General features: G+C 31.3%; 1 protein-coding gene across 16 annotated transcripts in view; it reads left to right on the top strand.

The window, feature by feature from the left end:
* The window catches only part of LOC129808827 (twitchin), a 182519-nt gene that overhangs the window by 47320 nt on the left and 120508 nt on the right, over positions 1-14691 (top strand). For 14 of the 16 annotated variants that reach the window (XM_055858737.1, XM_055858736.1, XM_055858735.1 and 11 more), the window contains 4 exons: positions 238-558; positions 8761-8883; positions 9026-9058; positions 9142-9288. In XM_055858737.1, coding sequence (XP_055714712.1) covers positions 238-558; positions 8761-8883; positions 9026-9058; positions 9142-9288 — 624 coding nt within the window. The remainder of the gene's footprint in view (positions 1-237; positions 559-8760; positions 8884-9025; positions 9059-9141; positions 9289-14691) is intronic. The other 2 variants (XM_055858741.1, XM_055858739.1) reach the window with 1 other exon arrangement.

Raw genomic sequence — 14691 nt, 5'->3', positions numbered from 1 at the left:
TTTTCAAAAAAATTCCGTTTGTCAAACGGAATTTCTAGACATTATTGAAAATACCTTTAAGAGAAGTAAAAAAAAAGTGATAGAAAGCCTCTAACAAATCACAAAGAAGCTTTATATCTGTATTTTTTATTTATTTAGACTTAAATGTTAAAATTTTCGGCACAAATCCTCATACTAACTATAATTTTTTTTTAAAACCCCCTCCACCTAAAAAAAAACAAAATCAAAAAAATGTAGAAAGCCGAAGCACCAAAAGCAGCAGAAAATATTGAAGATATTCGTGGTGGACTGAAGAAGGTGGCACCAAAGCCAAAGGAAGAACCCAAGGAGGAACCAAAGAAAACCAAAGTTAAGATACCTAAAGCAAAGAAATATGATGATTTACCAGAAATACCCGATTATGAGCGTCCAGTTCTCGAGGAATATGAACCAACGGATTTTGAGCCATCCAAAGCCGAAAAATCAAAGGAAACACCAACACAAAAGGCCAAACAGGCCACCATTGACACAATTACCGAAGTACCACCAGAAAAAGTCACAAAACCAACTCAGGAAAAGGTAAACCAAAGAGAGACACAAATTAAAATCCACAAAAAAAATCTCCCTGGAGACACTTATAACCTCCATTGTGGTAAAAAAAAAAAATTTGGATCATTTTGATTCATTCGCGATGTTCGCGATCCTTTTTGGTGTATCAAATATGATCATTCATTTCAAATGGTTCGTTTTGATCCATTGTGATAGTATCAAATTTCGATACAGTAGAGTCCCGCTATAGGCCATCGCTCTATAGTCCACAATTTATCGATCGTTGATTTCAAAACACTGATTTTAAGTTAGGTTATGTTTTTTTAGTACGAGACATGCAATGTTGTCATAATTATTTTAATATTTCTGGCAAACTTTATTGAATAGTTGTGATAATTGTGATCCAGAATGAAGACAGCGAGGACAACTACCACAATGGCCGTCGAGCAATTCCAATACTAAACGTCGTTGATAATTTAAAAATAAAATGACATGGACTATAGTGCGACAGAAGTGTCAAATCTGGAACCAAATATGGACTATAGCGAGACTCTACTGTACTTTGAATCTCGACATTAACTCTGAAAAATGCGACCAGTCTTAGTGTAAATTTCCCCCTGTTTTTGTACACATTTCACGAGATATCTCCGAAAGTACGTAGGGTGCCAATTTGGGGTTTTCGGTTGCTTATTCAGTATTAAATAGGATTTTATTTTGTATTTGTACTTTTTGCTAATTCATTCCACAATAACAGAAAACACCTAATGAACCACAAAGTTTTTTCGGAACGTTAGAAATATATTGGAAACATAGGTAACGTCATATGCCCCCTATGAGTGATTCATTTTGAGTACCGTCAATAAACGACAATGAAGATATTTACATCTAAGGGTAAGATGCACGAACAAGCGCGTACCCAGGATTTAAGTAAGGGGGGGGGGGGCTAAGTCTTAAATTTTGTTGGCGGGGGGGGGGGGGTACATAATTTTTATTTTGAAAAAAAAAGCATAAAAAATAAAATGAGTTAAAAAGTATCTATATATACAAACTGGTCCTACTTTTCACGAGAGATTAGCCTATGCTCAATTTGTATTGAGTCCTTAATCAAGGTATTGATTAAGGAACGATCATCAGTGTTCTTCGGACCAGTAGTGCATTGTCTCCCATATTATTGGCCAAAAATAAAATTAATTTTTAGAAATTATTCGCAACTTTTAACCAAATAAATACAGCAAGGATGCATTCCGTTAGTTCATATTTAATCTATAGAATCAACTACCCGTGAAACATCTGATAAAGCCCCTTTCGATCTGTAGAACACAGTGCATTTTTACTATTACCCCTATCTTTATTCATTTCTGATAATAATAAGCATATAGGGTGCAGGCATTACATATGGCCACATTAAGAACATATCTGATTATAGCTGCTGACCTTTTAAGTCAATTGAAGCAAAATTTTAACTGTAGGTTCTTTCATGTAGTTTCTTTCGATATATTCAAATGAATTTCTTAGGAAAATCCCTGAAACCCCGGAAAATATGTCGTTTTCCCAACCATGTAAAATTCATAACTTGTGGTCTCTTTTACGAACTTATGGCCACTCGTGGAATAACTTATGGCCACAATTTTAAATGATATAAAACTGATTTAGTAATAAAATAAATTTAATACAAAAGAAAAGGAAGGAATTATAAGTAATATGATATTTTTTATTATTTATTTACATGGTTTTTATAATAATTTTTCATAGCTTTTCGTCATAATTGAGCACTGTACTATTAATGGTGATTCCCCTTCACGGTGACCGGTAATCTGTCTTTCGTGATTAAAAAACAAAACATATTTGGCTGCATGAAGAGCCCACCTTACAATATCCTCATTTATTTCCTTTCCTTGAGACACTGTGAAAGCCTCCGTGATGAAGTTTCTTCCAGAGACTTTCCGGAGACTTTATTGCAAAGTTTTGCGTGAGGAATGTGGCATAGCTGGAAGGACTGGAATAATATGGTCGTGGTCAATATAATTCTCAGTGTTTCTCAATCATTTTTGCATCCTCTTGGAGGACTATTAGGGCTCTTTTTTTGTTATTTTCTCTTATTTTTCATTGGTGTTGTTGTCGTAAGAAGAAAAAAGTTAGGTTATCTACAGAAAAATGCAAGTTCATGGGAGAAAAACAATGAGATCAAACACAACACTTATTTACAAGCAATTTCATATTACGATTTCAATGTTTACCTTAAATTTTATTAGATTTTTGCTAGAAAACACTAATTCTCTAAACGAAAACAATACGATTGACAACTCTCCAAATCAAATTGCAATACATGTCGTGTGAGGGCAGCACGCGTCAAATGTCGTGGCCACAAGTTAGTAATCCTATCAAATTCGTCATAACTTATGGCCTTGTCTTATTTTTAACATTTATTGTTTCAAAAATCTTGAAAATCAAGTAAAAGTAGGAAATATATTTACTAAGGAAAGAAGTTTTGAAAAATACTAAATATTTGCATTTGAAAATATAGAATTTAGTCATTAAAAATTGTAAGATCGTTAATACATTTTTTAACGAATTGACGTATTTTTAATCGTCGAACGCATCACGCAAATGATTTTTGCAATATAAGTAATATTCTACCTGAATATAAAAGTAAATTAGTTTAAAAGTTTTGTTTCAAGATAGCACATCAAATATTCCTAAATTTGTAATTTCTCGAAATCAATTTATGAGAAAAATTTTAAGATTTCTGTTAGGAGGCCATAAGTATAGACTGGCCATAAGTAATGCCGGCACCCTACATAAACATTAAATAGTGTTTTGGAGCTTATATTTTATTAAACTTAATATGGAACATTGGTCTTAACATTTCGTTTTGTGAAACCCTTCAAGGCAAAAAAGACTATCAGTCTTTTGAGAATTAATGATATGCTTCTAAAAATTTCCAGCTTTGACATTTTTATTTAACGAAAATTTACTTAAGACTAATAAACAGAATGCTTTTTTCCAAATTTCTTTTCCAGCATAATAAAAAAAAATAATTCAAGTTCTTGGACATAAGAAGAAGATTTAAACTATATTTGCTGCATTTTAATTTAAGAAAAAAATCAAAATTCAGCCATTTAGCTATGTTTTCTAATATTAAAAACGTTAATATTTCCTCTTAGGTTATGAATAAAACTAGTCCTCGAACGAAGGATTTTATGTTTACTTGATCATCACTTATTCTATAAAACGAAAAATTATGTAAAATACTTCAAAAATGCCATTCGTTCAAGGACGCAACTTCAATAGGGATATGCTGTTGAAAATGACAATGATGCTGATGATAAAGGACTGGTTCGACTCATTAGCTAACAGGAAATATTTGGTTTTTAAATTTCGGATGAATTTATGTCAAGAAATCTTGTCCATCGTAAAGTAATTTTTTTTCAAAAAGGTCTCCGTATTCCGAAAATCAGATCCCTACAGCTGAATTTTTAAAAGAAAATTTCAGAAAATATACTTTAAATGCTGTGCTTCTGTATGCCTAAGAGCTTGAATTAAATAAACTTTCTATTATGTTGTAAAAATATTAGAGAAAAATGTGCTTTTTTTGGTCAGTTTCACCTACGTAACCCCTTAAAGGGTTACATGGATCACGCAGCCTAATAACAGCACGTTTTTTTTCATTTTTGTCAACGTAATTAAATTATTTCAATTAAAGCCCTTAAGTATGTATAAATAAAACATTTGAACTGCATTTCTTTCAAATTTTTATTTAACCTTTATTCCTTGGAACTTGGCACCTAATTTTTGGAAACGTCTTTTGAAAAAAAAACTTTTGGAAGTCACGATGACTCAGTGTGGATTAATCTAACGTCAAAAAAAAACAAATTATTTCCTATTACTGTGTTATCACATTTGCACATTAAAATTTTAATATGATTCACATTAATTGTCGCTGGTGAGAGTCTAAATGTGTAATTTGTGTGTTTGAATCATTTTATATTCAAAATTTGATCTATTTGTTGATAAAAAGGTAGTCTTGGCCCGCAAAATTTGATTTAAATTGATTTATAGTATTAATGCGAAAAATTTAATTTTTTAATATGAAAAATATTTATGCTTTAGGTGAATTTAAAATTTTTTTTGCAGGCCAAGTCCATTTCTTTGTCAATAAATGGAAAAAAGCCCAAATATTAAGTGACTCAAAGACACAAATAACATATTTGGACGCTCACAAGTGACAATTAATGTGAATCACATTAAAATTTTAATGTGCAAATGTGATAACGCCGTTAGACTATGAGTTACACTAACTTGAACCATGGATTTTTTGTTCCTTTGATATCAATTTTTTTGCATTAAATTTCTCCAAAAACCTAATTTAATCTTTATTTCGAAAGTTCTCAAGTTCAAAAGTACGGGTTTAACTCATCTGATAACAGGAAAAAAACGATTTTGAGGGTCAGATGAATCTACTCTATATATGTAATCGTTACTAACGAAAGGTTTTCAATAAACATTTCCGACAATCAGGTCCTAACGGCCGAATTTTTATTTATTTTTTAATAAAACTGTGAAAAAATTAGTTTAAATGTTATGATTTTATATGCCTAGGAGCTTGAATTTAATAAAATTTTTATTATGTTGAGAAAAAAAGTTAGAAAATATGCTATTTTCAGCCTTTTTGACCCGCATAGCCCCTCAACAGATCAAAGTTCAAAGTCAATATACGACCTCAGCTTTAATTACACATTCTTAAATTTCACGTCTGACTGCTCAAATAATTTGAAAAATATTTGATAGTCAATATTTAAGTCAAATATATTATACATTATAATATATAATATATTATATATTACCGTCGTTGCGGGTGACTTTGCACGTTTTTTCGCTGTTTTTCAACTTTACCCTCTAAAAGTGAATAGTTAAAGTGAAGGGAGGGGGGTTAATGGGTAAAATTATTTGTATTCAGTTGTTAATGAATGGATTTTGTGCCACTAACATTAATTTTATAAAATTTTACTATCTTTAAAAAAATCGAGAAGAAAGGCTTGCACTGGGGATAAGGTGCGGGTGACTTTGGACTTTTTAATAAATACTAAAAAATCAACAATTTCTGATAATAAACGACAATGAAGATCTTCAGTTCTAAGGGTAAGATGTACGAGATCTACAAGATGACGTGGTCGCTATCTTGATTTGACGTTTCTGTCCGCCATTTTGAATAACTGTCAAACCCTAAAAATAGTCCGATTGGGTTGAAATTTTAGTATGTTGTAGCTGATGTCAAGACCTTTTCAAAACATATCTATGTTCCAGTCTACGTTAAGTATTTACCTAGATACAGAGGCTCAAAGTTTTAAATTTTGTAACACTCATATTTTGGCGGTCTTTATTTTTTAATATTCAATATTTGAAACCTAAACGAAATGCCTCAGTAACTATTAAAATGGTTGAGACTTTTATTTTATATATTTATTTACTCTAACATAATTGAAAAAAAATAAACGAAAAGCGCATTTAATTAATTTTTTATTTTTCATCTTTGCGAAAACAGTTTTTAAGATTCACAAATAATGCGCTGTTATAAACAAAAACATTACTTTTCTTCTTGTTTGTTTGTTAGATCTCATCGCCTAACGATAGCGCTGTTTTTTTAGTGATAGTTTTGATAAAAGAAGCTCCCTGTAGTTCTGTATTCATGAAAATGTCAAAATTTTGAACTTGGAGCCCCTATATCCAGACAATCACTTGACCTAGGTCGGATTTTATATAAGTTCTGAAAAGGCCTTGACATCAGCCAGAACATACTAAAATTTCAGCTCAATCGGATGAGATTTTTGTTTTGACAGTTATTCAAAATGGCGCACAGAAACGTCAAATCAAGATGGCGACCATAAAGTCTTGTAGATCTCGGTCACTTTATATTAAATTCCCACAAAATTGGATAATTTTTAACCAAATACTTCTATAATAAAGCTTTAGAAAGACCATTATATGCAATTTTATAACATAAATCATGCGTTCTTAGGAAGATAATAGAGAGAAAAAAATATTTTAATAGAAATAATCAACAAAATCGAAGTGGATTATTCTAGCCAGATAAATTTAGATTGGATTTGGGCAATTTACTACTCTGAAATCGATTTCGGAATTGCACCTTCAGATAACTTTTTCACGGAGTCGTTTTTTGACAAAATACCTATACTAGGAATTCTTTAACTATTACTGAAACTACAAGAATCCTTTTGAGGATCATTGTACCTTACTTGGTACTTAACATATCCCTATATACTTTGACATGGTAGACCGGATCGGCGAAGACCATCAATAAGTGCTAGAATTTATGAAACTCTTACGTTCAGCAGAGTGCAAAGTCACCCCCCGAGTGCAAAGTCACCCGCAGCGACGGTATATATTAAGTCAAATATTTGATGGCTTCAAATAAACTTCCTGAGTCATTGGTGCTTCTTTTTTAAACATATCCCCCGAGGAAATTAGAGGTCCATCACAAGTTTTTAAGATTTCTTAAGGTCTCTACACATTGGGAATAATTTTCAAAAAGGCAAATGCTTTTTAGAAGGAAATTTTCTGAATTTCTCTAGGTGGAAACGTCACAATTCTGTCAAAAATACAATTTTTGACGAAAACACTTCCCAATGTGTATAGGCCATTAAGAAGAAGATTATTAAAAATAATCGCTAGAATCATTTTAAGAAACTTGCTTTCTTCTCATATGGTCAACCGTTAGTGCCAAAAAAATACGATTTTTAGAAGACTCAAGCACGACTTTTCTAAAACATATTCTAACACTATATTTTTACTTTCTCTGTGGATTTTTAGGCTTTCGTTATAAATTCTTAAATATCCCTTAAATATATGAAAAAGATTACGTGACAACTTCCTTCTTTTCGTAAAATGCATTACTTAATGAATTTCTTACTAAAATTACGTTAGAAAAAGAAAGCAAAAATAGTTGCGAAATATTTGCCCATTTTTACTTTTTTTTTATTCTTGAATGTAATACAGTACGGACAAGAGCCTTGTCCTGCCCCTCCCCCATTGGGCTTTTAATAGTTTTTAAGTTTTTATAAGTTCATTTTTGTATTGACCCTCTACAAATGAGCAGTAACACATCAAATTTGAGAAGTAACTAAATTTACAACTTTAAAAGCAATAGAATTTTCACGAAAATTTGAATATTCATGAATTGAAAAATTAGGCCCATTTTTGGAAAGATTTGGATTTTTTTACTGGTCAAACTAAATTTTTTGCTGAATAAGTATATTTTTTTTACTTTTCGCTTGTTTTTGAATTTTTTTGACGCTTCTAGGGGGGGCAGCTGCCCCTCCCCCCCTGCCCCTTGCTGGGTACGCCCATGTGCACGAAATCTACAAGATAACATGGTCGCCATCTTGATTTGACGTTTGTGTCCGCCATTTTGAATAACTGTCAAAACTTAAAACTTGTCTTATTGGGCTGAAATTCTAGTATGTTGTAGCTCATGTAAATACCTTTTCAGAATGTATCTTTGTTCCGACTCAGGTCGAGCAAATACCTAAATACAGAGGCTCAAAGTTTAAAATTTTGAAAAATTCATATTTTGGCAATCTTTATTTTCTAATCCTGAATTTTGAAACCTAAACGAAATGCCTTAGTAACTATTAAAGACAGTTGACGCTTTTATTTTATATATTTTACTCTTACATAATTAAAAAAAAATGAAAAATGTATTAATTAATTTATTTTTTTTTCATCATTGCAAAAACAATTTTTCGGTTTTTTGTGATGGTTTTGATAAAAGAAGCACCCCCTAGTTCTGTATTCATGATAATGTCAAAATTTTGAACTTGGAGCTCCAGTATCTAGGCAATCGCTTGACCTACGTCGTATTTTATATATGTTGTGAAAAGGCCTTGACATCAGCTAGAACATACTAAAATTTCATCTCAATCGGATGAGAATTTTGTTTTGACAATAATTCAAAATGACGGAAAGAAACGTCAAATCAAGATGGCAACCACTAAACTCAATGTTACTCCGATTTTGATCTTTTTTGGTACTTTGAAAAACCGATAACATTCCTCATGAATTCCTATCAGAAGCAATGATAACTCTTCTTAATCAAAGGTGCCAAAATTTAAAACCAGGGAGATTTTTTTACTGCTGTGGGTTCATTTTTGAATTATTTTTGTCAAAACGAGGAAAAAAAACCTTAAACATTATTTCACAAAATAAAACAATCAGGAAGCAGAAGCTCCAAAGGAGACAGCTAAGCTTCAGATTCCCAAGAAAGGATTGCCTGAGCGGGAAGAGGAGAAGCCAGAGAAGGTGGAATTGAAGAAAGTTAAGGAAACTCCGACAATTGAGGTAAAAAAAATGGGCATTTTTAAAGTTTCTTTTAATCACTTTTTCAAGCACCTAGGTTTACTTTATTCAAGAAGTAGTATTCTGCACATATCACAAGAAAATGCCTATACTTTCTATAATTTTTTTTCATTCGCACCAAAAGGTTCCAGAAAAGTCCAAGGAAGAGCAAGCAAAGGTTTGTCAGCATTTTATTTAAGATTTAAATTCATGTAACAGGTGATCAGAATGAAAATTGAATGTAATTTATTTATTGTGCAGGAAAAGGCCAAACCAAAGGTCAATGGATTGAAGGTGAAGAAGGATAAAGTATCGGGATATGAAGATCTTCCCGAAATTCCAGACTATGAGCGTCCTGAACTAGAGAAGTACGAAAAGATCGATGTTGACAAGGTTCCCGGCAAAAAGGTAATTAATTTCAATTTTTATCTTTTTATTAAAGATCATTTTACCATTAAAAGGCTACCCCCTTCAAGAATATTTAAAATTAAATGTAAAATGCTCTCGAGAAAAGTTTATTTATAGTAAGATGGGGTAACAGCATCGTTTTCCGAAGAGTGCTACTTAACCCTTTAAGGACGATTGGAACACCGGTGTCCCATAAAGAAAATATTTTTTTCCTGACTACCTAAAGTTATTTTTTTTCTTATGTCTGTACATAATCATAAAGTAGAAGGTTAAAGGAATCTACAGTATTTTTTGCAAGTCTCTAGCTATTTGCTATGCAGTAAATATTTAAGCTCAAAAATAGCGATTTTTTTAAATTCTCAAATTCATAATTGATTTTATGTACTTTTTATACTTCCAATTTTTTTTTAAGCAAAACCCTTTTGGCAATAAAAACTACAATACTCATACGTAATATTTTTCATTAAAGCGAAAAATATTATTCATTGGTATTGTCAGAAAAATTACTTAAATTTTTGGGCTATTTTTGTCCTTATCGTTCATATACTGACAAAATTTTATTTTTTTACTGACCAAATTTGGTTTTTTTACCAACCAAAATATACACTGATAAAATTTGAATTTTTACCGACCAAATTTGACTTTTTTGCTACCGAATTTGATTTTATAATGACCAAATTTTGTTTTTTTACTGACCAAATTTAACTTTTTACCGACAAAGTTTGACTTTTCTCCGACCGAATTTGATTTTTTACTGACCAAATTTTATTTTATACTGAAAAAATTTTATTTTTTTACTGATCAAATTTGGTTTTTTTACCAACCAAAATATACGCTGATAATATTTGAATTTTTACCGACCAAATTTGACTTTTTTGCTACCGAATTTGATTTTATAATGACCAAATTTTGTTTTTTTACTGACCAAATTTAACTTTTTACCGACAAAGTTTGACTTTTCTCCGACCGAATTTGATTTTTTACTGACCAAAAAGTCGCATCCATGTTTTGAGTGATTTATGAATCGGTTCAAATCGATTGAGAATCGGTAAACGGTAAATGATGCCAAAGTACTTTTGAGGTATAGGATCTAAAGCCCAAAATAGACACAGGGATCGACTTAGGGATCAGCCCGAAAAATGAGGATTGGTGTCGATACACTCACGGATCAGCCCATAATTTGGAGGATCAGGCTGATCTTCTAAATTCGAGAAGTCTAGTGAAATTACGAGGATTATGCGACATCAACGCCAGTACTGAAAATAAAAAGCTTCACTTTGGGAGTTTTTGGGTGCTTTTCGAAATGTCAATTGAATGAAAAAACATGGAGTAATGGTACGCAATATCGCAAAATCTTAAAATGCATTAAGATTGGAATAAAGAGAAGATCAGAGTGCTCCTTATACGGGCGGCAGGCTAGAGACTTAGGGCCTTGACAGACCTGAGGATTAGCCGAGAGACGGCTTAGCGTAATTATATTAAAAATAATGGTTAAACTACATTTCCACCATTTTCCACTAAGTCGTCTCTCGGCTTAAATCGTAAGTGTGTCTAGGGCATTATGGCTGAGACTTAGCGCTTAAGTCATAGTCTGAAAAGATCGGGTTGTGGCTAAGCCCTAAAATTTGGAGACTTAGCTAAGTCCTCGTTGAAACGAACACTCTTAGAAAAGTTTAGTACTCTTTACTATTGCCAAATGATTGGAAAGAAAATATTTGCTAGACAAAGAAAATATGGTAGCGGCAAATATAAAATACACCTTTCAGAAAAATCCTGTTTAGTGTAAGAATTAAATCATTTTATTAAATGTATTTAGTTATAATAACCATTTAATAATAATTTTGAAAAGCATATCCTTAGTTGAAGTTAAAATCATTTTTACGCCACTATATTTTAACTATACAAAAAATTATGTCAAAAAAATGTATTGTAATGAGAACCATATTATGATATTCTGGTAATTTTTCGCAATAGGTCGTTTCTCTTTCGTGCTCGATCGTGTCGTACTTAGCACGTTCTCGGATCAACCTTCTTCGCGAGTGGTGAAAAAAATGGAACGAACCCAAACTCAAAGTATACCTTTCTCATATCACAATCTTATGATTTTTACAATAACCATTCAACAGTAGAAAATTTAATATAATTTTGAAAATGAAAAATATTATATTTCTTGTGAAAATAATATTCTTTGTTACCGAAACATCAGTTTGACTCTATATTGCTCAAATATTAAAAGAAATTGTGTTTAATCTTATGAAGATAAATTTTTGTTATGTGATAAAAACACTTACATTTATACCAAACAAAAATTGCACTTTACATGTAGAACCTTTTTTTTCAATAAGTAAATAAAAAATGTATCCTTCGGTATCTTTCGGGAATATTCGGTGAATATTCCAATATGCTTATAAAATCTCATAAAGGTTTTGATTTGACTTCTTTCTCGTCCATATAGGCTTTTAAGTCGAATAGTTCATGGCTTATCGATCTGTTATGAAACTGAACTTCAATCAAGCTACTGGTTTTGATTGATTTTATAGGTTAGACGCCTGTGTACACCTCGCTTAAAGTGAATTTTTGAACCAATTCAGGCTCTTCTTAGTGAACTTGGAATAATTTTTTCAATTTGTTAATTTGAAAGCAGGATGGAGCACGGATGTGTAGTCTAATTACTGCTTATATGGCCTAAGCCATGTTAGGTAGCCATTTTTAGTAAATTTCTCTATACATGCAGCTTTTTTTGATCAAAATTGTCTTTATTGGGGTTATAAGTGAAAAGTACTGAAAGTGATCATGTAAATCTGGCTCATACAACCCGGAAGCCATTATAATGTAACCTAATTTACGGTAGTTATGCGTAATATAAAATTTATGACCAAAAAGTGGCGTTTGGACAGTACCGGCAAAAGTAAGCAAAAATATCCGGATTAAGGGCAGAATCACATTGACAGTAAAATGCTCACCGTCACCGTCAAAGCCCTCACCGTATTTCGTTGATTTACGCATTTTCATTGCAATTCTTACGCAAATTTTCCATTACGATATTACCTTGTCTCATACTCGGTGGCACTAGGTGAAAATAGTATACAAAAATTGAATAAATAAAGCGTAAATGCGATAAACGGTAAGCAAAATAAAAACTGTAGGATTTTTTGCTACAGTTTTTCGTACAGTTTTTTCCTCACCGTTTATCGCATTTTCGTTTTATTTCTTCAATTTTCTTATATTATTTTCACCTAGTGCCACCGAGTTTGAGATAATGTAACACGGTAATTGAGAATTTGCGTAAAAATTACAATGAAAATGCGTCAATCAACGAAATACGGTGAGGGCTTTGACGGTGACGGTGAGCATTTTACTGTCAATGTGATTCTGCCCTAACTTTATGGCCTCTACACATTGGGAGCAATTTTTGTCAAAAATAGCTTTTTTGAAGGAAATTCCCTGCAGCGTTGTAGGGGGAAACGTCAAATTTCTGTCAAAAAAGCAATTATTGACGAAAATTGCTCTCAATGTGTAGACGCCTTTAAAGAAAATGTAAATTTTTCTCGAAAAATCCTTATAGGACACATTTAGTAGCTTTAGAATAGATCTTTCAACAAAAAAAAGTTGCAGCTGACATAGGAATTAAATTTTGAAATATTTAATTTCTTATACAGAATAGCAAAATATTAGGTCACTTTTTCCGGGCACTGTATTTTTGGAATTGAAAGATATGAAGGTTCCAATTTGACATCATATTCAAGCTTCCAAAGGAGTTTTGTTTTTGTAACATTTGACACATAATTGAAAAACAAAAGATCTTATAATAGGCTATATGGACAAAGAATCTGATGAAGGGTGATTTTAAAAGGTTTTCTTCATTTTATTTTAAAATTTTATTTAAAAAAATAATTGGGGTTCTTTGAATCTTTGGTGTTCTTCTAATATTTATTATTAGACAATTTCATTTTAACTATTTATTTTTATAAGCATTAAAAAATTAAAAAGTTAGAGTATAGATGCCACAACTTTATGGAATATTTTTTTATGGCTTTCAAAACATATTTATGATAAATATGTAAAAAGAATATCAAATTGCTGTTTCGAGATTAATTACAATAGCTGTAACATTGCACGTAAGCAATCGCTTAAATGCTACGTCAGGGACGGTTATTTCAAATCTTAACATTTTATTGCAAAAATTGAAGAAAATATACTTCTTGAAAAGAAAAAACACATTTTTTAATAATAAAATTAGTAATTATATAAATCTAAGCAGAATATTTCCTCAGGAAAAAAATATTTTTAAAGAAAATTTTGGCACAATAGACCAAAAAATCCCGATTTTCTGTCGGGAATATATTTAATAGATCAATTTGTTCATTCTCTATAGACAGCACATCGTTGCATAATTTTTATATATATAATATAGAACGTGAAAATTGTGATTACAACTTCAACTAAGTTGATAAATAATTTCGCAGAAAATATTCCAAGTTCATTTTGAAAGAAAAAGACAACAAATATGAAAGAGAAGAGTCCTCTAATAAGAAAATCATAAATTTACCTACCCTCTTGGTAATCACAACCATCCTTAATTATTTTCACAGCCAGACTTAAGGGTTTTCTTAACCAGAGTGTATGGTTCTGAGGACCATAAATTTAGCCATTTAACCATTAAGTCTGGTTGTGAAAACAATTAACAATGGTTGTGATAACCAAAAGGGTAATAGATATTGCATCCGATATAGCTTATCTTTTTCAAATAGTTACCAAAACCAAAAAAATGGATTGGCCTATATTAACCATTTTTTATGGTTCACATAACCATATCTAGGGTTGTGGTATACTATTTTTTCTAAGAGTGTGTATCATTGAAAAAGCATTGTATTATAATAAAATTTTAAGGCTGTGCTACTGTTGGAAAAGAAAAATTTCTGGGATTTCTACAAATGGTTATTGGGTTCCCATATTTCTAAATTCGGCCCTGGTTACATAAACCAACTCCCATAAATCCGATATAAATCCAATTCTGATGATTTTTGTGATATTTTGGAAAGTTGATAAAATTCTCAAGCAATCATTCTAAGTTACAAAATTGCATTTTCCTTAAGAAATTGTTTAAAAGTACGTTATTGAATTACGGAAGTCGTCAAGTGTATTGCAATAAATCATTTGTTATTATTATTTTTTTATATTTAAATTTAAAAGAGCATTATTTGTGTGTGAACTTGTGGCAATTAACATGACATTTAGGAAAGAAGAGAAATTTTAGTGCTTTTTGGCAAAAATAGAATATGCACACTCAAACGTTAAAGTGGGGAGAAAAGTTTATGAAAATGAATATAGGGATTTAATAATAGGTTTAAAATGCCACGAAAATTCACAATTTAGCTTCTCTCTCTCTCTCACTCTCACTGT

The sequence above is a fragment of the Phlebotomus papatasi genome, chromosome 5, assembly GCF_024763615.1.
Source record: "Phlebotomus papatasi isolate M1 chromosome 5, Ppap_2.1, whole genome shotgun sequence".
NCBI lineage: Eukaryota > Metazoa > Arthropoda > Insecta > Diptera > Psychodidae > Phlebotomus > Phlebotomus papatasi.
The sequence above is the reverse complement of the archived record's forward strand: the minus strand, read 5'-3'. Positions and strand labels throughout refer to the sequence as shown.